This window comes from Alternaria metachromatica, assembly GCF_023757995.1.
Source record: "Alternaria metachromatica strain BMP 0045 chromosome Unknown scaffold_10, whole genome shotgun sequence".
Taxonomy (NCBI): domain Eukaryota; kingdom Fungi; phylum Ascomycota; class Dothideomycetes; order Pleosporales; family Pleosporaceae; genus Alternaria; species Alternaria metachromatica.
Window position 1 is genome coordinate 505,882 of NW_026055501.1, and position 24,949 is coordinate 530,830.

The following is a 24,949-nucleotide window of genomic DNA, read 5'->3' on the forward strand; positions in this document are numbered from 1 at the left end:
TAGCTGCAGTGTCGCTTAGTGTAGCGCCATGCTGGGTGGTAATGCTCACTGCCTCCACTTTACATGGAATCTTCTCCTGTTGGTGACTGAAGAACGACCGGCAATGACGCCAGCTGCCCATCACGGCTTGTGGAGACGCTCTTTCATTAAGATTGCGTGACTGTTAGGATTTTTCGACACGCCTACTGCTAAAAGCATACCTAATGTTACGCTGCGGAAAACGTTATAGTACATACCTATAGGCTTATTAATTACTAGTCTACTAATCTAATTCTCTTTATTATTTTTAAACTCTAAATAAAATACGTCTTACTTATATTATAAACTTTTTTTAGCTTTAGCTTTTAATATTAATAAAGAAGTTATTATTACTAGTAGTAGTAGTTTAAATAAAAACTCTTTTATAAAGTTATTTAAAAGTATTATATTTACTTTATATAAAAAATTTAATATTAGTACTAAAACTTATATTACTATAAATAAAATTAGCTATTACTATAAAGTAGAAGTTTACTTATAAATTATTTATATTAAAGTAATTATAAGTAGCTTTAAAAAGTATAATAAAATTAGTAAACTTTTACTTAATATAAGAGTTACTAATAAAATAAGTAGTAAATTTTAAGTAACTAAAGTATACTTATAGTATTAAGCTTACTTATTAAAAAGTAGAAGTAGTTACTATTTTAGAGTATATAAATAAGTATAAAAAAATTAACGTATAAGTATAAAAATTTTATATACTTATTTTTTTTAAGTATTAGTAGTAGTATATAACTATAATAGTGTACTTTAGTTATTAAGTTAAGATTTTTTAGAATTTCTATAGTTAAGAAATACTAAAGCTAAGGCTTACTTAGACACGTGATGCTAAAAGCATGTACTGCTATGTTGGCGTTAACGGGTACTCTACACGCTGTCTGAGCTCTCCGAACCCAATTGCCTTACAGGACACATAAAACTGCAGATCCCACGGACGAATCAACCAAAAGCATTCGCTGGGAAAATGTTCCGGCTTTCAAAACATGACGACGATTAGCCGTGCACGGTTTCCGTACCGTGCTGGGGGAAGCTGTTGCCGGGAAGCCCGATGACCCGGCGTTCGAGCCGAATCGTAATTTCGTGGCTCCAATAAGGAATACGACTGGTGAGAAAGTGCCAAAAAGGACGCTGGTAGGACGCGCCATCGTCTAAAGTAACTAGAGTTGGAGATGCAGACAGCCTTGGAAGTGGAGGTGGGTGGAGGCCAGGATCTGCGGCTAGGGCGCGGGCTGGCGCATGACGTAGCGTGGATACAAGCAAAAAGCACACATTCCGAAGGACACGTCGATGCAGAGCCCGATGCCAATCTGAGCAGCGGAATCAGCTCTCTCCCATCTCTCCTAATCTTTCTTCCATCTATCAGAATCTCTGGCCGGTGTCTTGAGCGTCGTCGAGAAGCGATTCCAACGATGCTGTCGCGGTTCGATAAGCGAGCCCTGCCGTGGAAGCGTAAATCGACGGGGAGGGCTAAAAGGAAAATGCCGAAAGCCAAAGACGCATCGACGACCTCTCTCCGAGGCTGAGGAATGGCTCTACCCAGATCCCGGACACATCCTGCACCGATTTCCGGCAGCGCAATCGATCGACGTGAGTGGTGGGTCTGCCCTGCTCCCATCAGCTCTGCACTCTGCCTTAGCGGGCCGCCCATCGATGATGCTAGGAGCAGATCAATCGTGAGGCTTGCAGATGTCGGCGAGCAGCGATGTGAGTGGGCCGCTTGGCCCAAGAGCGGGAGGACCGTTCCTCCGCCCGCAGATCCACCTGGCCTAATTGCGACAGTTCAGCTCTCGCCGCGGGCCATGAGATCCACACTATAGGACTTCGGTCAACCCCGCCTACTTCCTAAACTCGATCAACACTAGCGAGGTATCTCGTACTTCCATCTAGAGCCACGGCAGACGTGGTCGCCGACCATTCATGGAGCAGCTAACAGGCTGCTCGCTTGCAGGCTATCGTGGCTTGCCCACGCTGTTGAGAACGACATTGCACCCCAACGGCGGTGCCTGTGCTTGCCGCCTCGTCAACTACGGAAAGAGAACGTGTTTGACGGGAGTGGAGACGGGCAAGGCGTGGTGATGCAAAAACAATCATGGAAAATGAAACGCGAGACATGTGATATCTCACTCCTGCAGAATGCATGTCGTGGATGCGGTACGGTTACCACTCTATTGGAATCTTCTTCTCCGACAGTCTAGCATGGGCTCTGAAAGACTGCAGATCGAAGCAGGTTCTGAGGGACGGAGAATCTCGACCACGAGGACTCCAGATGACTTTACTGGACGCCATGGCATCGATGTGCAGCCTCTCAGCTATACCAGGCTGATGACAAAGCTCCCAAAACGGTACTCCTGTTGACCGGTCTTGGATAACCTTCACATAGATTGACTGAGCCCCGCTCCTTGCAGCGATTGTGTTGAGTCGCTGCGGCATTTGTCCAGATCAAATCGCCATAGCTCAAGCTTCCCCACTCCGGCTGGGTCCTTAGTTGCATTGGCTTGGTTCATTCGACTACGGAGCAAGCGCAGCCTCCCCACGTACTCCATACGGTGGAGCTCATGCACCATGCGTGCGCGTCAATGCACTCACTCATGCCAAAAACGACGTACCAGACGTGTCAAGCTCGGCTAGGATGCATGATCGCCGACCTGCATTATCGACTCTAGGGCTGTCTTGAGCCATCCACAGAGCTCATCCTGGTTCGAGGGACTAGCTCATGCGCGTAGAGCTGTTGATACTCATCGGGAATACTCACAAGCTCAGACTATGACGACAAGCTGTTGATCAATACTATCAAAGTACATGTGCCCCGCTCGTGGTCTGTGAGCTCTGCCGCATCTGATCGTAGCTTTTGAAGCCATTGGGATATATAGGGACGACCTGAGTATCATTGGAGGCATATCTTTCATGTTCCTCTCAACTCATGTTACAGATTTTCAGTGAGTCGGCCTCTCATCCTCAACATATCCTCATACTGATCCAGCTTCCTAGAGAGACATAAAAAGAAGCGCTCCTCCCAGGCATCCGTAGATTCTCAAGATCTTAATAGACGCTCAGCCTCCATCGCATCTATCGAGACCGACGTAACCTCGTCTCCTCCGTCCACGAAGTATTCATCTTCGCCGCCGTCATTACCAGTCACCAAAGGTCGACCCTCTCCGGCACAAATCAGCTACTCCACTTCGGCAGTACCTGGAATTAATCCCCAACCATCACCAGAACCTACTGTACGACCCAGTCCAGTGATAAGGAACACCTTACCACTCACAGAGTCAATACCTTCGGTCTCCCCTGCATCATCTCGTGTTGCTCCTACAACACCCACACCAGCTCGCCGTAACACGGAGCTAATTTTTGACTTGTCTCCGCAGCCAGACAGTCCTCCTTCACCATCCCCCATCCGTTTCTCAGTGAGCTCCAACATCTCATTTGAGTCCGTGGTTACCATCAAATCTCCACAACCTTCAACGCCCATCATGCAATCCCCCAGACCCACCTCGTCTAGGCAACAGACGAACGGCGCGAACGGCTCATCTGCGGTTTTCTCTCCACCACAGTCACCTCAAGCCCTTTTCCGCACAAAGGGTCGTCTGCCATCATTCACCTCTTCTCGCGCCACCAGCGGAAACTTCAGCATGATGAAGTCGTCGTTCAACAACTTGAAGCGAGGAAACGGCAACCAGTACCAAACATCCATGGTCCAGGACTCGGCAGCCTCTCTCCGGAAGAAGAGCATGGCCGAGCTGGGCGCTGGTGTGTTCCAGAGCATCGGCAACGTCTCTTACGTTGCCTTCCTGGAATGGATCAGATCTGAACGCCTGACCACTCTCCCTCACAAGGGCAGTCGCTGGGACAAAGTTTTGATCCGCGCTCTGTACTTCGCTGAGCAGCTTCACAAATTCGAGCAAGCTGTCAAGCCATTTGCTCAGGACAGCAGCTCGGCAGCTACCATCGGATATGGACATGCGCAGCTCCTTCTCGAGCTGAGCCACCACAACTCCGAGGCTCTTGACAAGGCCTTCTCCGTCTTCTACAAGTTCGCCATGTCATTCCAGTCGGTTCTGCATCGCTCAGAGCTGTTGGCATCAGGTAGCTCAGAGATCCGCGAGCAGATCTGCTTGTTGTACACAGACCTCATCACTCTCGTAGTAGACGTGGCCATCAAGTTCTACAAGACCGTCAAGGGCATGACTCCCGGCCGAACAACGCTTGACATCTTTGAGCTCTTCGGTGAGACCATTGATGCTTTCCGTACTCGCCAGAACACCGTCGTCGAGTTGATCTGGCAGTCCCAGATCGAAGGCGGAGAGTTCGAAGAGGGTGAGGCTATTGATGTTCAGCACTTGAGCCGCTGGTTGGCTTCACAAGACCGTGTCATTGCCGCCATCACCAGAGACCATGAGACATATGTCGACAACCAAGCCGAGTTTACTTGCCTCTGGTTTAACAAGCACATGACCAGGTTTTTCCAGAGCGAGAACAAGGTCTTCCTTGTTACCGGTCAGTCGGGCGCTGGAAAGACGACATTGGCGGGATCGATCGTCGAGCGATTGCAGCGACCTATGAACAAGAAGCAGTACGACACACTCTTCTGTTCGCTGTCGCCTGACATCCCGACTGCTACTACATCTTTGGCAGTAGTGAAGTCGCTCTTGTACCAATTGCTTAACCTTCGTATTGGAAACATGGGTGTGTACCACGCTCTTTTCAATGCCTACAACCGATGCAGAGGCACCGATGATATCAAGGCCTACGAAGAGACCATGTGGCAGGCACTGGGTGAGGCTCTCCAGCAGCCAGTATCGGGTAGCAACGAGTTGGTTATGGTTGTCGACGGTCTTGATGAGATTGCAGCCTCCAACAGCGCCTCTGTGCAAGCTATGGGTGGTTTCAGCCCAGCTGATCTGCTTGAGAGGCTGGCTAAGGTGACTCAACAAGGTCACGGAGTCAGACTCATCACATTGTCATCTTCCATGAAGATGCCAACTTCGGCCAAGGGAGTTCAGCATCAGATCGTCAAGGAGGACGTTCGAGACGATCTTCACGCTGTTGCCCTGCGTGCTTTGATCCACAACCACCACTTCCATGGCCAGCGTCCTTTCGACCAAGAGCAACTATTGGACCGCATCATCACCATGTCTAACGGATCTTTCCTCCATGTCACTTTGACTTGCGAGTTGCTGAACACCCAGAAGTCACCAGATGCGTTGATCAAGACTCTGGAGAGCTTTGAGTCGTCGAAGCCGTCCGTTCAGGACCTCACTCTCAAGCTCTTTACCGCTCTCAACCCCACCAACGAGGCAAAGACTTTGTTGTCATGGGTCTTGGCTGCTGAGCGACCTCTCACAATCGATGAGATCAACACCTTGTTCTCAGTCGACGTGCAGCGCAGCACTGTGACCGACAAGGGTATCAACACGAACGAGATCTTCAGGACGCTTGAGCCGCTGTTTACTTTGCACCAACGTATTGTTCGTTTCAAGCATCCCGTCATCCACTCCACCCTTCATGACTTCTCCGCCAACGGAAAGATTCCCATCCCTCTGAAGGACAGCGAGACCGACATGCTTCTCAGGGTTCTTTCTTACACCAAGCACACCCTGAAGGACCACAACACCGAACCTACCTTCGACACATTCGATCCTACCACTCCCGACAGGCTGTTCAGGAGGCATCCTTTCCTCGAGTACGCGGTACGCTACTGGGTTCTGCATCTTCAGCAGTCTCCATTGGCTCCAAAGTCTACTGGCGAGTTCAAGCCTACTGCCGAGCTTCAGAAGGTATTCCCGGACAGCACCATGTTCCCTATCTTGGAGTCGTACTGCTGGGACACTCAACTTCCCATTCCCGAGGCTTTGGATCTGCAAAAGCTTGTGGTCGTTCTCCGCAAGAGCACCCTCCCAGAAAACCACCCTGGTCTTCTCCAGACGTACCTGTCCATCGCCACGAGCTACCTGCTCATCTCCAACATCCCTGAAGCGACCAAGTACCTCTACTTGTGCACCTTCGTCAGCCGGAAGGTCTTGTCTGACATGCATCCGTTGACTCTGGAATGTGCTAGTCAGTTCTTGAAGATCACTGAGACCCAGACTACCACCACGAGGTCTGAGATCATGACTCATCGTGAGGAGATCCTCAAGGTGCTGATCACGACTTATGAGCGTCAGTACGGAAGCACCTCTGAGCTAGTCATTGAGACCCGCAAGCTCCTCGCTCAGCTCTACGCCCATATCAACGAAGAGGATAAGTCTATCGAGATCTACCGTCTCATCCAGGATGCAACCATCCAGCTTTACGGCAGGGACTCGCACCAGGCCCATGACATCAATGACCATCTCAAGGTCACTCTCGGAAAGGATACCGGCGATCGTGAGATCGAGATCTACGACGACTTCACTTTGGATTATGACCACGAGGAAGAGGAGGCAATTGAAGCCCTCACCATCTCCACTATCAACGCTCAGTTGATCCAGATCCAGAAGCTTCTCTCTATGAAGAAGTTCGCGGAGGCTGAAAGGATGTACGTCGAGCTTTGGATGGAAGTCTCCTCCAAGTGCCGCACCGTCCAATCTGTGGAATGGCATGAGAAGAACATTGAGATCGCCACCTCTTATGCCCAGTTCTTGAAGAACCAGAAGCGTACCAGCGAGTCTACCGCCATTTTGTCTTCAGTCTGGCAACAGTACGAGTCGCACCAGTTATCTTTCGCAAACAGCATCGTCTCGCGCCTCTTGACTGTCGGCAAGGAGATGCGAAGCATGAACGCCCACTCGCAAGCTCTCTCGATCTTCAAGTTCGCCCATTCTTACCACAAGAACATGAGCTCTCAGGAGAGCAGTGAGTCTCGCGAGGTCAGCCAGCAACTGTCTGAGACTTCGAAGGAGCTCGTCCAGCACAGCCTGAACAGCACTGGAACTACCACTACGACGACTGTATCGGAATCTGTCTACCAAGATGTGTTCTTCTCGACCATCGCAAGCTCCAAGACTATTGAGGCAAGCACCATGTCGCTAGCCAGGCAGCTTGTCACTCAACACATGGCAAAGAAGAACTACACCGCTGCCATCAACGTCATTCACGCGACTCTGCAGCGCACTTGGTCTTCATTCCTTGCCAACTCCATCCACGACGTCACAATGGCGACTGTGTTCACTCAAGAGTCTATCGAGCTTGTCGAACGCCTCGCCGAGTGCTACTTGCAGACCCGCCAGCTTGACAAGGTTGATGATGTGTACAACCGCTTCTTCCGCGCGGTCTTGGTCACCGAGAAGGTCGACAAGGCCACCTTCGAGAGATCAAAGAACCTGTTGATCAACTTCTATGACAAGCACGGCTACGCCGACAAGGCTATCAGCACGTACCAGGAGATCTTGGTTGTGTACCGCGCACGTCTTGGTCACACCCACGAGCTCACCATCCAGACCTTGTACATCTTGGCCCAGAGATGCCGCAGCCACCCGCGCAACCACGGCTACTGGCTCGACTACTACCTGCAGATCATCACTGCTCTCAACAAGGACTCTGATGTCTGCCACAAGGACGCACTTGACGCTATGCTGGTAGTCACTGTCACCTACTGGGAAGACCGTAGGTACGCAGAGGCAGTTACCTTCTACGGAGTCCTGTGGAACACTTTCGTCCGTCAGACCAAGCAGCACAAGGTCTTCACCGATGTCAAGTTTGTCGAGACTCTGTACGAGCGGTACTACCAGTGCCTGGAGGAGACCAAGGCCAACTGGTCTGAGCTCTACAAGGTTACTAAGGAGTACCGCGAGACTGCTATTGCTGTCTTCGGTGCTGAGTCCACCACCGCTATCAGCGCAACTCTCGCACTTGCTCAGGTTGCTCAGAGCAGCGAGGCGCACATGTCTGAGGCTATCTCTCTCTACGAGGCGGTCCAACAGTCGGGCAAGCAGGTCACGACGACCACCAGCACCACTGAGATCAACCAAGCGCTTTCTTCCCTCTACGTCAAGCAGATGCACTCTTCGCTGTCTAGCAACATGAAGGCCGAGACTGTCCAGCGTGCTCTGAGCATGTCTGAGTCGCAGTTCCAGCAATCTACCCGCGAAAACGGCTACAGCCACGAGTCCTCGCTCACTAGCTTGAGGGAGCTTGCGTCTTTGTACTCGCGCCAGCAGAAGTCGGACGTCGCGGTCAAGCAGATCTCCAAGGCTGTTTCCGAGATTGTGTCCAAGGAGACTTCCTCGCAGAAGCAGATTGAGTCGGCCAAGTCCATTGCCGCGACCTTCCAGGCCATCGAGCAGACCAGCACTGCTCACGCCATGGTTCAAGAGCTTCACCGCCAGATCTGTGCCAAGGATGCCCGCAACGCTTCCAAGTGGTCATTCGACTTGACTAAGAGCAGCCGCACTGCGATTGCCTTCCTGGCATCTCTCCAGTACAACCTGCGCAGGGATCTCAGCATTGGCTTCTCGGAGATCTACGCTGATCTGACCATGGAGTACATCTACTGGGTGCAGTTCCACTCGACCCTGGACAACAACGAGAGCCTTACCAACATTCTGCTCGCTGCCGCTCCTCTTCGCTACTTCTTGCGCCGCAACGATCAGCAAGACATGATCACCGTTGTCGAGGAGCAAGCCGTTGGTCTGTTCGTCAAGCGCGACGCCCAGGACCTGAAGGACTTCAGCAAGGAGTCGCCACGCATCTTCATCATTGGCATCCTTGACTATCTCGGCCACGGACGCAACAAGAACTTCAACCGCGCCGTTATTCTCTCCAGCAATGATAGCGTCGCCAAGCTCACCAAGGCGAAGAAGTTCCACGAGGCTTACGACATTGCCAACCTCGGCTTCCTCTTCGCCCGCAAGAACGACGGTTACAACGGTCCTCGTGCTATCAGCATGGGCTTCAAGCTCGCCTCCCTGCTCGTCGGCCGGGATGGTGAGAAATGCCCCGACGCCACTCTCCGCAAGAAGATGCTGGACCTTTCCAACCGCATCGTCAAGCAGATCTTCGAGATTTGCAAGAACCTCAAGATCAACTTCGCTCAAGTCCAGCTCTACGAGCTGTCCCACCTGTCCGCTCTTCTCGGCGAACAGGAAGACTACGAGACCCTCGAGTGGCTCCTCACCACTCTTTGGCAAACCCGCGACGCCCAGCGCTCATGGCCCTCCGAGGTCCTGCTCAACCTCGGTCGCCGTCTCATCTGCGCCCGCTACCTGGCGAACCACCAAGTCAAGGCCATCCGCCTCGCCGAAGACATCGCTTACAACATGCGCCGTGCCCACGGTCCCCGCGCCCCCGTTACCATCGAGACGTACGAGCTCCTCGCGCAGCTTTACACCTCCACCGGCCACGCCTACCAGGCCCAAGCCGCCAAGGGCGAGAAGACCGCCAGCCTCGCAGCCGACTACTTCAAGAAGGCCATCAGCGTACACGAAGACATCCTGCGCGTCCTCGTCAACGACCAAACCTCCGCCTCCAACGACTCCGACGACGAAGACGACACCACCGCTGAGCTCCTCGCTCGCGAAGGCGTCAACGTCCAGAACTCACCTAACAGCCCCCGTCCCGCGGCCGTCGACTCGAACACTCTCGACAAGTCCGCCACTGCGCTCAAGCACTTGCACCTCCTCAAGCTGGCGTACCAGCGCTACGGCGGCTGGCCCAAGAGCTACAGCGAGTACGAACACCTCAATGCTCAGCTCTTCCGTCTTTTCGGCGCAGAGGCCAAGTGGAAGGGTGTTGAGGGCACCGAGAAGTGGGATGCGAAGACCTTTGGTGCTGGCAAGGCGGAGAGCCAGGAGGGTGGCTTCCGCGGTATTGCCGACTGGAGCCTTGGCAGTGAGGAGCTGGTCTCTGTTGGCCATGGACATGGTCAGGGACAGCATGGTGCTATGGTTGGTAATGGTGTTGTTGCTCCGCTCAAGACTCACATTGACTACTAAGAGGTTGCATTTGGTCTGTTTCGATTAGCGCGTTTTGATCGTTGCTCACACATTTCCTTGAGTCATTGAGTCATTGAGTTGGAGATGAAAGAGGTTTTGCTTGTTTCGATCAACAGGTTTTGATCGTTTTTACAAAAGTTTACACTTTTCTTCCTTTGTGTCAGTTAGCTAGTTGGTAATAATAGTTTCACGGAATTTCTCAATCGATCATCCTTCTTTACATCTTTTCCCTTGGTGCTGTGACGCTTACCTATATATAATGATACTTCAAGCTACCCTATCATCCGACTGTCCTTCTATGCGTACTCTAATCTTTGCTCAAGAACTGCGCAATTGAATCCGCTGTGGCGTTGTGGATAGGGAAGGTAGGATGTAGCTCGTTAAGCCACAAGTACTCGTTAACCGGGTACTCGCACGAAGCATCCTTAGTGTACCAATCTGGTGTTCCACTTTCAATCTGTTAGCAACTTTCTCTGTCATATCCAAGCAGTACTTACTTCATATAGGCCGCACAGTAGCCCGTGACATTCTTCAATCCAGCCGTCTGCTCATAGCTCGCGGGGTCCTCAATAACCTTGTTGAACAACCCCCACGTATCATGCACAAACACCTTCGTCCCGCTGTGATTCGCCTGGAACGCATCCACCATCTCTCCAAGCCTCTTATTCCAATCTAGGATGACCTTCCCTTCGTTCTCTACCGCATAACCGCCATCATCTTGGTTGAGCGTCTGCGGTGCAAGATTGACAGGCGGCACACTCAGAAACAAGAAGTTGCGCGCCCCAGTCTCATACACATCGTCGAGGAGGTCGGCGTAGACGGAGAAGATGGTGTCGTAGAGCGTAGCGTTGTTGAGCCACCAGCTGTTTCCAACGTCGTTGATGCCGATGAAGAAGGCGAAGAGGGAGGAGGATGACGTCCAGGGTGCGGTATCTGGGTGTGCACCGTATGTGGGCAGGAACTCGGTGCGAACCTGGTTCTTCATGCTGATGACTGTGGGGGCGTACGGTGTCACGAGGTCGGAGTCAACAGTGGCACCACCGTAGGCCATATTGTATGTGAGGAGGTCGCTGGCATTGTAGGTTGTAGAGAGGAAGCCGACCCAGTTGGGTCCGTTGGAGGACGTGTAGCCGGGGTACGCCGGGTTGCCGAATGGGTTTGAGGCGCTGGGTTGAGTCCCGTTTACGTCGAAGCCGGTTTGTGTGTAAGAATCACCGAAGACGAAGAGTTGTTTTACGCTGGCCCAGCCGGACCATGATGAGCTGTTTTTGTATGGAGCTGCGAGGGTGGTAGTTGCTAGAGATAGCGCGAGGGTAATTGACTTGACCATTATGTTGTCCGTTATCTGCGGTTCAGACAGAATGAAGGTAGCGAGTAAATAGGCATTGAAGAGAGAACGGCACGGTAAGTATAAGAAGGACAGATTGATGCCAGTACCAACTAATCCGGGTCACCAGGCGATCTACAGGTGCGAACGAGGTAAATTGCTCGAGATTACTTGACGTATGCGAACACCCCACATATTGCAACTAGAGCGCATACTACACTGAGTCGCTCGCGGAATAATTTTGGAAGGACGTTTGTGATGCACTAACGGCTTGCGCGTGAGTAGTAGGCGTAGAATGCTTGCCCGGAACGAGGTCCGAAGAGGGTGACGCTCCGTGTTGTAACGGGTATAGTGGGTCGGTGAGCATCATCGTCGACGCGCGATATTGGAGTTGCACTCCAGATTACTGATCTGAATGGATATGAAACACGTGCGACGTTTGTAACTGTGCTTACCTTGACACAGGGTGGCTGGTAGAAACTTCTGGCGCGAGGTCAGTGCGGCAGACGTTGTGAGATGCAGGCAACAATGATATGGCGCAGTCTTCGCGACCCTTGAATGTTCAAGCTCAGATGAGAGAGTATGCGAATTGATGTGTCCTCCTGGGGTATGTAAACGCGTTGTGGTGTGCGTCTCCAAGGTCCCGTCCGCGTGAAGGGAGTGGGTGCAGTCCCACCATCTCAGAACGACAACAATATTGGGAAGAAGCAAAGACTGAGTGAAGATGTTTCTGGAAGAGAAGCGAAAAGGGAAGAAACTGTATCAAAAAGCGCCTGGCGGTGTAGTTGCATTTGCGAGAGAACTGGCCCTGAGGCTCGGCTGTGAGGGTGGGGCGTCAGGTACTCGTTCAGCGCTCGTATACACGTATAGCAGTGCGACCGGCGTACTTCGTACCGGCAGCCAGCGGACCTCTGTCACGAGATCTAGAAGGCAGCAAGTATTCGGCCGTAGTCAGGTATGATATCAGTCGGATGGAACGGGATGATGCGGGAGTCGGAAAGCAGGAAAACATCCAACGGCCGAAGCAGGATGCACATGAGAAATGCGTCAGAGGGCGTGCGGGCAGCGAACACCTGCTTTCCCATGCTGCTGCCGCATGGGAAACAGGATGGAAGAAAGACGGGTAAATATCACAAAGTGTGTGGCTAGAAAGCCGGTCAGTCGAGTAGCTATGGGTGGAAAAGGCGTGGCTGAGGAAAAGATGGCTTGGTAAGGCTGAAGACCCTGGCTACCAGCCGCCCGCGTAGACCGCCCGCGTCGACACATGTCATCCACGCATTGGAACGTCTTCTGCCCGTTGCGCTACGTTTTTTTGCATAGCTGTTACAAAGAAGCAACGTGGTAGTTCCCCTTAGTACTCTTGAACAGTCTGGAGCCAGAAAAGGGTCAAATTACCCCCAGATCGGCGCTCTACTGTTCGGCTTCGCAGCAATCCGCATTCCGAGTCGACAACATCGTCACCAGCGCGCCCGTGAAAGCTGACAAGGCACCGAACACCCGCCCGACCCTTAGCAATCCGACTTCCGAAATGCCCGGCTGCTAGGAAACATCGTCACCATCGTCACCGTCGATCCCTGCATTCGCTCCACCGCCAGACATTTATACACGCTTGCGCTACACGCCTGCACCCCGCGTGTTTGTACCAAGATTCACCACCACGACCACCTTACCGCATAGCAAACAGAGTTGTAGTAGCAGAATCCAGCCATGGCGGGAATGGAGAACATCGAGGTGCATAGCAAGGTATGTACAGCATCCACGTCGCGCTTCCTCGCTGACTGAAGGCAGTCGTACCTTGTAAGATGGGTCAATGTCTCGTCAGGCCACACCATCTCCTGGAGCGTCCAACCCCATAAGAAGTCGCTCAACTTCGGCATCTTCAAGCACCCCGGCACAGCTACCGGCGCAACTCCCCAGCTGCCCACCTCTGCCCTCGTCGAATCCGGGCCCGGCACGCCGACCCTCGAGCCACCTACAACACGCGGACGCGGAGCCTCGACGTCGCGGAATGACAGAACAGTCGTTTTAGATAAGCTGGCGGCTATTGGGCTGCGGCAGGTGCATTGGCATGGAAAATGCGAGGCTGATTTGGTATCCATGGGCACATACGACGTGCCGCCAGGCGAGGGTGGCATGTACGGACTGGTCTTTGACAACACCTTCTCCAAGACCGTGTCAAAAACAGCCACTTTCGTCCTCATGACATACCCGACCAACGCGGCGCCCAAGTCGGGTCATCACATGCACTACGCGCAGGCCATGGCGGGCGCGAGCACCACCAGCCTCCCGAAGTCGAGCCCCTCCATGGGCCCCATCGAATCCTCCGAATCCTTACCGCAAGCCTACGCCGAGCGACCGAAGTCACAATACGGGCAGAAACAAGGGAGTCTGTCTGGCTCCTCGTTCCTCACAGGAGTGCTGCAGAAGAAGAGGAGAAAGAGGAACCAGGGCTATGCCAGGAGATTCTTCTCCTTGGACTTCACGTCTTCAACGCTCTCCTACTACCGGAACGACCATTCATCTGCACTGAGAGGAGCCATACCTTTGTCACTAGCGGCTGTGGGCGCCAACGAGGAGACACGCGAGATATCTGTCGATTCTGGCGCCGAGATCTGGCAGCTGCGAGCAAACAATGAGAAAGACTTTCAGATGTGGAAGAACGCGCTCGATCGCGCCTCAAGAACCGCTTCGGATAGAGGGGCGGTCGCTTCACCAACTCTGCAAATCAAGGACAGTCCATACCAGAGTCTCCCGCACGTCTTGAACTCTGCCGAAGAGAACGAATGGGCAAGGGTCGTGGCCCTAGTCGGCAGAGTCTCTGGTACACGAGACGCAGTACGGAGGTTGGCCCAGGATACCGATCCAAAGTACAACGCATCATCGGCGATGAGCGTCAGAAACATGGGTGATAGTCTGTCGCCAACGCCGTCCAACGACGAGGCGGGCGACTACTTCCCAGAACAAAAGGCCCCTGAGAAGATGGCTTTCTGGAAGCGCAAGCCGAGCAGTTCCGGCACTCAGAGTCCGTCCGCCGGCATTTTTAAGAGGAGTGTGTCAGCGCAAGTAGGGGCTGCGTCGCCTGGAGCCGTCCCTCCTGGTGCCTCCAATGCGGCAGGTAATGGCACCCTTGCCGTACCCAAACGCAATGGACGCGCGAGCACCATGATGAGCTCCGCAAGCATTCCACATGAAGAAAGCGTTCACGACAACTGCATGGCTCTGCTCCGAGACCTAGACTCTGTTGTCAGGGACTTTGCTGATCTGATTAGCGAGAGCAAACAAAGACGAATGCCACCAGCTGCACCTCTTTCTGCTGTAGGATCACGGCACAGCTTTGACTCAGTGGCCGAGTCTGTAGATGAGTTCTTCGACGCGCCAGATGGCGACGCAAGCAAGTCACAGCTTCTGACCATCCGGCGCGACAGTCAAGAGGACAGCCGCGAACGTGAGCAGTCACCAGATGCCGATTCAGATGGCGAGTCGGAGTCTTCCTCAGAGAATGGCAGTGTAGGAATGCTGGATCGACCTCGCATGTCACGGGAAACTACTCCAGCGCTCTTCCCTACACGACCCAAGTCGCTCACACCTCTGCCGCTTGACCCTGTGAAACGTCGGGGAACGGTTCCAGCCCCGAGGGTTCAACCTCCAAGCCTCATCGCGTTCTTCAGAAAGAATGTCGGCAAAGACTTGTCAACCATTGCCATGCCGGTCTCAGCGAACGAGCCCACATCCGCGCTACAACGACTGGCAGAGCAACTGGAATACAGCGAGCTGCTCGACGCCGCAGTAACCGCAACTCCAGACAACGGCGAGCGTCTCGCCTACATGGCCGCCTTCGCCATATCAGCTTTCAGCAACGCCCGCGTCAAAGACCGCGCCATCCGCAAGCCCTTCAACCCCATGCTAGGCGAAACCTACGAACTCGTCCGCGAAGACAAAGGCTTCCGCTTCTTCGCCGAGAAGGTCGTCCACCGCCCCGTCCGCATGGCCTGCCAAGCCGAAGCCAACGAATGGACCTTTGTACAATCCCCCACGCCCATGCAAAAGTTCTGGGGTAAGAGCGCAGAAATCAACACTGAAGGTCGCGTCCGTATCTTCCTTCACGCCTCAGGCGAACACTACTCCTGGACGCTCGCCACATCCTACCTACGCAATGTCATCGCGGGTGAAAAGTACCTAGAACCCTCTGGCACCATGACCATCATCTCTGAAACCACCGGCGCAAAAGCCGTCTGCACATTCAAAGCAGGTGGCATGTTCGCCGGCCGCTCAGAAGAAGTCTCCGTCCAAGTTTTTGACGGTTCAGGTTCCGTGCTGCCCATAGGTCTAACAGGGAAATGGACGTCAGACCTCCAACTCACGTCCTCGGGCCAACCCACTGGAAAAACAATCTGGAAAACAGGCGATCTGGTCGATAAAGCAGAGAAACACTATGGTCTTACCACTTTCGCTGCTGCACTCAACCAAGTCACGTCCATTGAGCAAGACCACATGGCGCCCACTGATTCCCGTTTGCGACCTGATCAGCGCGCCTTGGAAGACGGTGATGTGGATAAGGCCGAGGCGCTGAAGGCGAAGTTGGAAGAGCGTCAGCGGAGTCGCAGGCGCGTGCTCGAGGAACATGGCCAGGAGTGGCAGCCTAGGTGGTTTACCAAGGTGGGGCCTGTCGAGGCGGCGGCGTTGGGCGATGAGGAGGTTTGGAGACTCAAGGGCGGGAAGGACGGGTATTGGGATTGTAGGGAGCGTGGCGATTTTGGGGATGTGGAACAGGTTTTTGAGACGTAGACGTAGATATTGAGGGAGGAGTTGTAGTGAGAGTGTTGTGGAATCTACAAGGTTTTCTGCATTTGAGTTGGGGTTCGACTTGATGTGATGTAGTCTTATTCGTACGAGTTGATCTCGAAAATAAAGCTCACAGGTATATAATACTAATTGAAGAAGACATACCAGATGTTGGCACGAAAAGACCCATGAATACCCAAGACACGCATCCACCTATGGAGTCTCAGGGCACCCGGCAACCGGAAGAACACCACGCAATGCTATAAGAACCCAAAACATGCAAGCTTTTGGTGTCTTCATCTATAACAGAACAGTCAAGCTGGAAAAGAAGGCAAGCCAAAGCCCATCACAAGCACCCAAGCCAGAACTAACCCTACGTTTGGCAGGCAGCTCAAATCTCAATATCCATGCCAATATCCATACTAGCAATGATATCGTCATCCATCTTCGGCTTCCTAAACGTGGGCAGACCTTTCCGCTCCGTCTTCTTCTTCTGCGGCTGCTGCGGGTTGGGCGTGCTCGCTCTGCTGGAGCCATCGCCATCGAACAGCGCATCAACATCCAGGTTATTGCTCTTCTTGAGTGCCTCTTCCTCCTGCGCCTTGCGAGCTTCTTCCTCGGCCTTGCGCCTAGCAAGTTCCTTCTTCTGCTCCATCTTCTTCTGGCGCTGTTGGTCGAACTGCGCTTTGCGGACGCGTTCGGCTTCCTGGATACGGTTCTTGCGGTTCAGTTCGGCGATGCGGGCGGCGGCTGTTTCTGATTGGGTTGCGATCTTGGGCTGGGCGTCGGCGTTGGGGCGGTTGAGGAGGTGGGCGTACTTCTTTGACTTGGCGATGCGCGCGCTGATGTCGGCGTCGGTCCAGTGGTGGTTTTGGAGCGCCTTGAGGTCGTCGTATTTACGCTGGAGGAAGGATTGCGTGGGGACCTTGGCGTTGGTCTCTATGAGGGATTGCCGGTAGGTGTCGAGGTCGTTCTCGGTGAAGCGTTGGTTGGACATGAATTGGAACTGGTAGTCCTTCTTCACGGAGCCGTGTTGCGCAATAACGTATTGGTCAGTCGCGACGCGCTTGCCGTCCTTGCCGTCAAAAACGTATGGTTTGCCAGCTGAGAAGCCTGGATAACAAGTTAGCATAGTCTGCGATACAGCCGGTGTCGTGCATACCCTTGATTTGCGCCATCTTGTACAGTGTCCGCCGTTGTGAGTCCTGACCGACGCCTACACGTCCGAATGCGCCAGTCAGAGCCTCCTCAAAGCCTGGGTGGAAGCAGACTTCTGAGAAGAATCCTCTACCAACACGAACCGACTCGAAATCGCGGAGGGTGGCAGGCAGCTCTTCGCGGGCCTTCTCTGGTGCTCGGTCGTCCCACTCCACGTCGCTCTCACCATCAGCGTCGACATCTGAGCCACCGTCACGATCTCCCGAGCTGGACCGCCTGCGGCCACTGCGTCGGTCGTCGTTGCGCTGTCGTTGCTGACCGCGCTGCTCTCGCTCACGCTTGTATGCCTCGAGCTTCTCGTTCTTCCGCGGTTGCACCTTGGGGCGAGTGCTCCTGCGCTCGTCGGCGTCTTCGGAATCAGCCTTGCGCTTCCTGTCGTTCTGGACGTTGGCGGCGCGCCTGGCGAGCTCGGCCTTGAAGTTGGCGCTGCTCATCTCCTCGGCACGCTGACCGAGGATCTCTTCCCGCTCCAGCTGCGATAGGCCCAGGATGCGGCGCTTGTCTGATTCGTCGATGTACTTGCCCTCTAGGGGGTAAGGGACGTCTGCGGAGCGCTCTGGTACGTCATCGTCGCGATCTGAATCCGACTCGTCCATGGCGTCGGAACCCAACGAGTTTGGCGACGAGGCTGCGGGCGACGAGCTACGTGGAGTCAGCGCCATGTTGCGGTAGGGGGTTGAGCGTTCGGTGGAGAATAGAGCGGAGCGGAACGGAGAGGAGAGGAGCGAGGGAAAGTAGCGAGGCAGAGGCAGAGGAGGAGAATGATAGGTGAGAGATGGTACTCACGCCTCGCCTTCTTCGACGTCTGCATCTTCGTCACCGCCAGCGAGGGCGAAGAGCTCGTCGTCGATATCATCGGCCGACATGTTGGGTGGGATTGGCGAGGATTTCGCGGTGATTTCTGGATCGTGGAGGCGCGTTGGAGACGGACCCGGTGTCGCGGAGGGTGCCGTGAGTGAATTTGGGCGTGATTAGGGGGGAAGAGGATGAAAGAAGAACGTGGGAAGTCCAAAGGTCGGGGAAACGCTCGTTGAGCTCAGGCCATGCCGCGTTGAAAAGTGGGCCGTGTTAGCGTGCCTTGAGCGCATCATACCTCACCCGCCTATTGTCCGACTCACTGAATTCGAGAACAATAGCTTCGCCCCTTCACCTGTATTACCTGCATTGCACCATAGCCCGGCCTGGAATATGTCTCCCGTCTTGCTCTCACCGCGGGCATTATCGCGCAATGTGGCCCGTCGCAGCCTCCAATACCCTGTGCTCGACTTTCTTGCCCCCAGTACCACATGCGCACCACGCCAAACGTCACGCCTGGCCAGCACCGCCTCCGCACCCCAACCCCCACCTTCACAGCCCGACTCCGCGCAATCACCGCCTTCACTGCAGACGCAGAAAGATGGCAAACCAATACGGCCGCTTTCGCAGCAGCAGCAGGAGTTCCTCTCTTCCGCGCTGCGGGTGAACCAGACGGGTGAACTCGCCGCCATCCTCATCTACGCCGCCCAATCGCCCGTCCTCACACGGTCATACCCGCACTTGCGACCGCTGATGAAACACATGTACGACCAAGAAGCCGGCCACTACAAGTTCTTCAACGAGGTCATTTCCAAGCACCGCATACGACCCACCGCCATGACTCCCATATGGACCGCCGCCGCCAGCATGCTCGGGTGGTCGACCGCTGTCATGGGCCGCGAGGCCGCCATGGCATGCACAGAGGCTGTCGAGACGGAGATTGGTAACCACTACAATGAGCAGGTGCGCGTGCTGCTAGACTGGGCGAAGAAGTGCGAGCAGCGGGGTGAGAGTCTGGGACCCGAGCTGGACAAGTTGGTGGTTGAGTTGCGGCGGATTAGAGATGAAGAGCTAGAGCACCTGGACCATGCGGTGGAGAATGATGCCAAGAACGCGAAGCCCTATGATCTGCTGAATGAAGTTATAAGAGGAGGATGTAGAGGCGCCATTTGGGTGAGTGAACGTGTGTAGTGTGATGTATGACTGAGACGATCTTGTATATACTGTAACATTAGACACGCATACCTGGCTATTGCGTTTACTTTCTTCCTTCAGGTGAGGGGTGGTGAGGGGTTGATTCTTCTGTTGGCGATGTTTCCTTTACCATCTTCGCCCTCTAGTCAAAACTCTCACACTTCTTCTGCTCAACTCCTTTGCTTTCAAGGGCCAGTCTCTTATTTTGTATCATTTGATACCGATGCTGGTCAGGGTAGTGAGGGATTCATTCTTCTGTTGGCCATGCTTCCTTTACCTTCTTCGCCTTCTAGTCAAAAGTCAAAAGTCTTAGACATTTGATACTCAGCATCCTCGCTTCAACACATCAATCTTTCCTCTTCTCTTCTATCCTCTGATTTCAATGTTGATGTTCATACCCCACACGTCCCTCAGCCAACTGCGCGGTTTTCCACATTTCTCGCTTTCACCTTCACTTAAGCTCCCACTCCACCAAAACACGCTCTCACCACCACAACAACACTGCCATCACCACAACAACGCTGCCACCCACTCTACCCACCACCCATCAACCCCATTTACTTTAACCTCTATCAATCCCCGCTCTCTCTCCTAATATATACCACTTAGTTCTTCAATTTTCCATCAAAACAAGTGTCCGGCACAACACAAACGACTTGCCAACCGACCCAACTCGGGTTAGGTTAGAGGTTCGATCCCTCTCACTGACACATAACGGATGGGAGATTCATCCCCATAAGGGGCGTCGGGTATCATATACCTGCTAGGCTTGCTTAGCGGGTATATGGCACCTGAGTGTGTCCGACCAAGGGAGACGTCCCTTGGCCGGATGTGCTCGAGTAACGTTAGAGAGTGAATCATCGAACTGGCGGAGGCAGGGGCCTGTTCCATTGATCTGTTTTTTTGCTGTTTTTTTTTTGGCATGTTGTAGTACGAGCCTGAGGGCGACACTTTCTTGAACAATGCATAACTAGTGTGTGAGCGGTAGAACTTACTTAGTTTGGGATGCAAGAGGTAATCAGTCAGAAATTGAAGGTGCATTATGCGTGCGAGCGCGTTGAAGGAAGAGAGTAGGGATGGGCGGTGGAGGTAAGTTTAGAAATAGTAGATGAGTAGTTGCAGCATGGTATAAAGAAAAAGCTACAGCGAAGTGATACCTATCTAGCTCACTACATAACACCCAACACCACGCGCGTACATGCTGAAAAACATCACCTCCGCAACACCTACTCAAACCCACCTCCAAGATCACTAAGCACACTCCTCATCCCCTGCTTTCTCCCACCCTCAACCTTCTTCCTCAGTGCCTCCTTCCTCTTGCCCTCTTTCTTCTCCAGCAACGCCCTCCGCTCCGCCTCCCTGGCTTGAGCATGGATGTTGCTCCGTCCAGTACCACCTCTCCTCACTCCACTCTCCTTCGGCGCACTGCTGCCCACGGACCGCTCGCTACTGACAGACAGATTACTAGTTGCCTGGCGTATGAGCGACGGAACGCGGAAGCCCGGTGTCGCAGCCGCGCGCGATGGAGCATGAAAAGCCAAGTTGGTGTCTGCGCCTACAGACTCTTCGACTGTGGATTGCCGGCTTAGAGTCAGGCGGTCGATGATGGGTTTGCGCGCTGCGGAGACGAAGGCGGGTTCGTGGTCGTCTTCTGCGTCCGAGAGCTGCGAGTCTGGGATTACGATGCGCGTGTCTTCGATGAGCTCTGAGATGGAGTCTCTGACGTCGTCGGCCGTGAGGGGCTTGCGCGCGAGGCTTTCGGATGCTGTTGTGCGGCGCATGTGTGGGGGTGGTCGGTTCTCCTTTTGGGAGTCTTGAGACTTGCGCTTGAGTGGGCTGTTTGGTGCTGATAGGTTTTGCGAGGCGGCCTGGGAGTCTGGAACGGCGATGACGTCGCCTTGAACATCTTCTTGCGACTGCGACTGCGAGTCGTTCATGTCCGGCTCCTTCTCAGGCATGTTGAGATAGTCGTACTCGCCTTCGTCGTCGAAGTCGGCCAGTGTCTTGAAGAACGCCTTCTTCTTTTCGTCGTCGGCGAGTGCCTTGACCTTCTGGTCCTGCAACAAAGCGTTGGTCTGCTTTTGGAAAGCAGCGCGCTTCTTGCGCTGGCGCAACTCGGCCTCGTCTTCAGAGTCAGACATGTCGAAGCCGTCATAGCCGCCACCACCTCTACGAAGGCCACCCTTCCTCTGCATCTTCTTGTAGAGCTCGGCGAGATGCTTTTCGTCATCTTTCTTGGTCTTGTCACTGCATTGCATTAGTATCGACATAACGTATAGATCGAAGTTGAACTTGCGCGTAGAAAGCGGCGATCTGACGCTCGTTGACTTTGACGTCGTTGTGGTCGATCATGTCCTTGAGGTCTTCGTCTTCCTCGCCCTCTTCATCATCACTGGCTCCTCCGAGCCCGGCATATTCGTCCTCAGACTCTTCGGCTTGTTCCATGACGGCTTCTCTCGCCATACTCTTCTTCTTGTCGAATTCCTCAGCTGCCTTGGCCTTCTTAGCTGCTTGCTGCATCTTCATGAAAGCATCTTTGCTGAGCTTAGGAGGGCGTTGGATGTCGTCCTCGCTCTCTTGCTCAGCGTCGATCAAGTCGTCTTCAACGTCAGAGAGCTCAACAGCAGCCTCTCGCCGTCCACGTTGAAGCTTGCCCTTCTGCTTGATGGGCGACTCAGCAATGGGCACCATGACGGTATCGGTCGTTGATGGTGGCGGGGCAAGGCCTGCTGGGGACCGAGAGAAGGAGAAGCCTGCATCCTGTGTTGGTTCAAAGTCCTCAACCTGGGTCCGCGAGAACATGGGGGAAGTCCTGACAACTTGGCTGATCCCCATGCTGAACTGAGACTCGTCACCAGTCTGTGTTTGCTTCTGCGGCGACATGAAAGTCTGGCTGTTGGGGACTACAAACTCCGAAGCTTGGCTGAAGTTTGCGGCGGGTTGGGTATCGGGCAGATTTCGCAGGAACTCTAGAGAGTCTTGTTCGGTGTTGACGGCGGCAGCGGGTTGGGAGTCAGACTCCAACTCAGCCATGGTGCCTGCAAACATCTGTGTGAGGCCTATGCCGGTGTTGGCGTTGCCGAACCCAAAGGCGGCCATTGCGTCGGTTTGAGTTGCTGGTTGAGTGGGTGTGGCAGGCCTAGGAGCCTCTGCATCGTCATCGTCGTCATCATCAACGACTCGGTTGCGGGCACGGTTGATGGTTTGCCTTCGGACAGGAGCGACGGCATCTTCGTCTTCCATATCAACATCCTCGTTGACGTTCTGGGCTTGCACTGTCTCCTCTGGCTCGTCGTCCTCGTCGGCCATTCCGTCGATGAGAGGATTATCTTTAGTGTCGTCTTCCATCTGCTCGTCTTCTGAGCCTGATAGAACAACCTCAGCTTCTTCTTGATCATCGTCCTCTTCTTGATTGGCGTCCTCATCGCCGCTACCGACATAGTCGCCGTCTTCATCATCGCTGGAGGGAAGGTCATCGATGGTCTCGCCGTTTTTCTTCGCCTCCTTCCTCTCCATCTTGGCAAGCTCAAGGTCCTCCTGCCTTTGCTTCTCGAGCATTGCGACCATGTCGTCGATCTCCTCTTGGCGCTTCTCCCTCTCCTCTTCAGTCTCAGGGTTGTGGCCTCGCTTGATCAAGTCGGCTATTCTCTCCTCTTTGGCTTTCGCAGTCTGCTGGCGAGCCTTCTGAGCTAGGGCGAATTCCATCTCACCACGAGTCACTATCTTCTGTCCCTTCTTGCCCTTTGGTGGTGACTTGGTCAACTGAGCGAGAGCACGAAGATGTACGAATGACCCTGCCTCGTTATCCTTCTTTGTGGGTAATCGGTCAAAGACGGGGAATCGGCTCTTGGGCTGTTCCACCTTTGCATCATCGTCCGAGTCCGAAAGTTCCACCATGTCATTGTCGGAGGTCTTTTTGGTTTCCACCGCCGCTGTATGCACAGTGACTGGCTCTGCCTGCTTCATCCAAGGATGTCCCGGCAAGTGTTGGAACTCGGGTGCTCGCCCTTTGCCCTTGTCCACTCTCGCGGGCTCGGGTGGCTGAACGTTGCTTTCGGGCGCCGTGGTAGATGTTTGTTGATCTACGGAAGCACCATTTTCCTCCGTAGCATTTTGTCTTTGGGGACTCGTCGGTGGCGTATCCTGTATTTGGTTTGCCTCTGCATCAGACGATGTAAGGGCTGAGCTGGCCTCTGGCGTTGGGAGAGGTACGACTTCGGCGTTAGGCGCTTGGTAGTTGAACTTCTTGAACAGATCCTGGGTCGTGAAGCGCTTCTTTGTCTTGGCTTGGTGGGTAAGCTGCATGTTGCGGCTTATGCGCTGCTGGTCGCGAGCCATTGCCTCCAGGGCCTTCTTGCCAGCTTTGCGGGTTGGCTTCGCTTGTTGTGTAAGCCGCCTGCCGCTCTCGCCATCCGACTCGCTGGCAGAGCCCTGATCTGCTAGCCGTCGTGCGAGCTTCTTAGATTGTGCCTGCTGCGCTTCCTCCTCCCGCTGTTTCGCTAATCTTTCCTCTCGAATGCGTCGTACCCGCTCTTGCAGGTCGGTACCATGGATGGGCCGCGAAGAATCGTCGGAGTCTGAGCCGGCATTCGCTGATCGCCGCGATGGCTTCTTAGCCGGTGATGGACCTGGAGTCACGAAGAGGCCTGGGGAAGATCGTCGTGATCGTACGCTTGGCGATGCGGATGCTCGAGGGCTTGCAGTCTTCGTCCGGGTTGTGGCTGGTTTGCGGGCATTCGCTCGTACGGGCATTGCGTCCTCATCTTCGCTACTTTCAATGGTAGCAATAATTGGTGCCTCCTGCTGTGCTTGTTGCGGGGCGGCCGGTTGTGCTGTTGGTGAGCTCTTGTTGGCAGCGAGTCTCTTCTTCATGAGTTCGTATGCGTCTTCTCCATCGCTCTCGTCTTTCTCGTCAACCTGCGTTGTCTCCGGCTCCCGACGTGTTGTTGTGGAAGACTTTGCGCTGATTGTGGGGGCTGTGTCATTCTCAGATGCAGACGCGTCACTATCAGATCCGGCTTCGCTATCTGAAGAGTCCACGGTTTTGCGCAGAGCTGCTAGCAGCTTTGGCCGAGGCTTCGCGGACGCGTCTGCCGCGCGTGTTGGGGACGTTGGTGCTGATGTCATGGTGTATGCTGAAGTCCCTAGATTGGGCTCGTAGAAATGGGTGTTAAGAGGCGCTGGCGGTTCGTGTGTTCTGATATGTGATGGTGGTTGTAGGTAGAGGCCGCGTGAAGTCTTCGTCGACGAGGTAGACCAGAAAACCTAAATGGAGGGGTATTAAACGCGTAATGCAAGTACTGAAGATGTATATCGAAAGACGTAATAATTTTGCAAGGCTGAATACGTTCAATTGCACATGCACATGGCGGGGAAGTGTCGTGGTTGGAGCAAGCTTGGACTACGCGTGATTCTGGAGGTCGCGACACGCGACTTACGACGCGACTTCTCGCGCTTGCCAAATGTGGCTTAAGTGCCACCATTCCTTTTTCTCTCCACCACCAGATCGCTCCACATCACGATACATCGCATCGTCTGAGACAACGTCGCAGTTGGCGACTTCTACCGGAATACCAGCAGGACATGCTTCATTTCAGACAGCTCGCTTTCCTTTATCCGCGTGACCCGCCACTCACAAGCCTCGCTGAGTTCTCGGCCAAAAGGTCCTCCACCATCCCAC

At 53.8% G+C, this 24,949-nt stretch overlaps 6 protein-coding genes across 6 annotated transcripts; 3 read left to right on the forward strand and 3 right to left on the reverse strand.

Annotated features, from left to right (window-relative positions):
* Positions 1–3,515: 3,515 nt before the first annotated feature.
* On the forward strand, positions 3,516–9,953 carry J4E83_005290 (uncharacterized protein; the record flags this gene model as incomplete). Its single annotated transcript, XM_049332209.1, has 1 exon — positions 3,516–9,953. One exon carries the CDS (start codon positions 3,516–3,518, stop codon positions 9,951–9,953), a length of 6,438 nt encoding a protein of 2,145 aa, XP_049188660.1.
* Positions 9,954–10,260: 307 nt separating this feature from the next.
* On the reverse strand, positions 10,261–11,283 carry J4E83_005291 (uncharacterized protein; the record flags this gene model as incomplete). Its single annotated transcript, XM_049332210.1, has 2 exons — positions 10,261–10,402; positions 10,451–11,283. The coding sequence occupies 2 exons, from the start codon at positions 11,281–11,283 to the stop codon at positions 10,261–10,263; spliced, it is 975 nt and encodes a 324-aa protein (XP_049188661.1).
* A 1,704-nt stretch (positions 11,284–12,987) lies between these two features.
* On the forward strand, positions 12,988–16,065 carry J4E83_005292 (uncharacterized protein; the record flags this gene model as incomplete). The annotated part of the gene is made up of 2 exons (XM_049332211.1): positions 12,988–13,023; positions 13,069–16,065. The coding sequence occupies 2 exons, from the start codon at positions 12,988–12,990 to the stop codon at positions 16,063–16,065; spliced, it is 3,033 nt and encodes a 1,010-aa protein (XP_049188662.1).
* Positions 16,066–16,453: 388 nt separating this feature from the next.
* On the reverse strand, positions 16,454–18,146 carry J4E83_005293 (uncharacterized protein; the record flags this gene model as incomplete). Its single annotated transcript, XM_049332212.1, has 3 exons — positions 16,454–17,175; positions 17,225–17,922; positions 18,067–18,146. 3 exons carry the CDS (start codon positions 18,144–18,146, stop codon positions 16,454–16,456), a joined length of 1,500 nt encoding a protein of 499 aa, XP_049188663.1.
* A 322-nt stretch (positions 18,147–18,468) lies between these two features.
* J4E83_005294 (uncharacterized protein) lies at positions 18,469–19,266 on the forward strand (the record flags this gene model as incomplete). The annotated part of the gene is made up of 1 exon (XM_049332213.1): positions 18,469–19,266. One exon carries the CDS (start codon positions 18,469–18,471, stop codon positions 19,264–19,266), a length of 798 nt encoding a protein of 265 aa, XP_049188664.1.
* Positions 19,267–20,495: 1,229 nt separating this feature from the next.
* J4E83_005295 (uncharacterized protein) lies at positions 20,496–24,396 on the reverse strand (the record flags this gene model as incomplete). Its single annotated transcript, XM_049332214.1, has 2 exons — positions 20,496–21,509; positions 21,562–24,396. 2 exons carry the CDS (start codon positions 24,394–24,396, stop codon positions 20,496–20,498), a joined length of 3,849 nt encoding a protein of 1,282 aa, XP_049188665.1.
* Between the last annotated feature and the right edge of the window lie 553 nt (positions 24,397–24,949).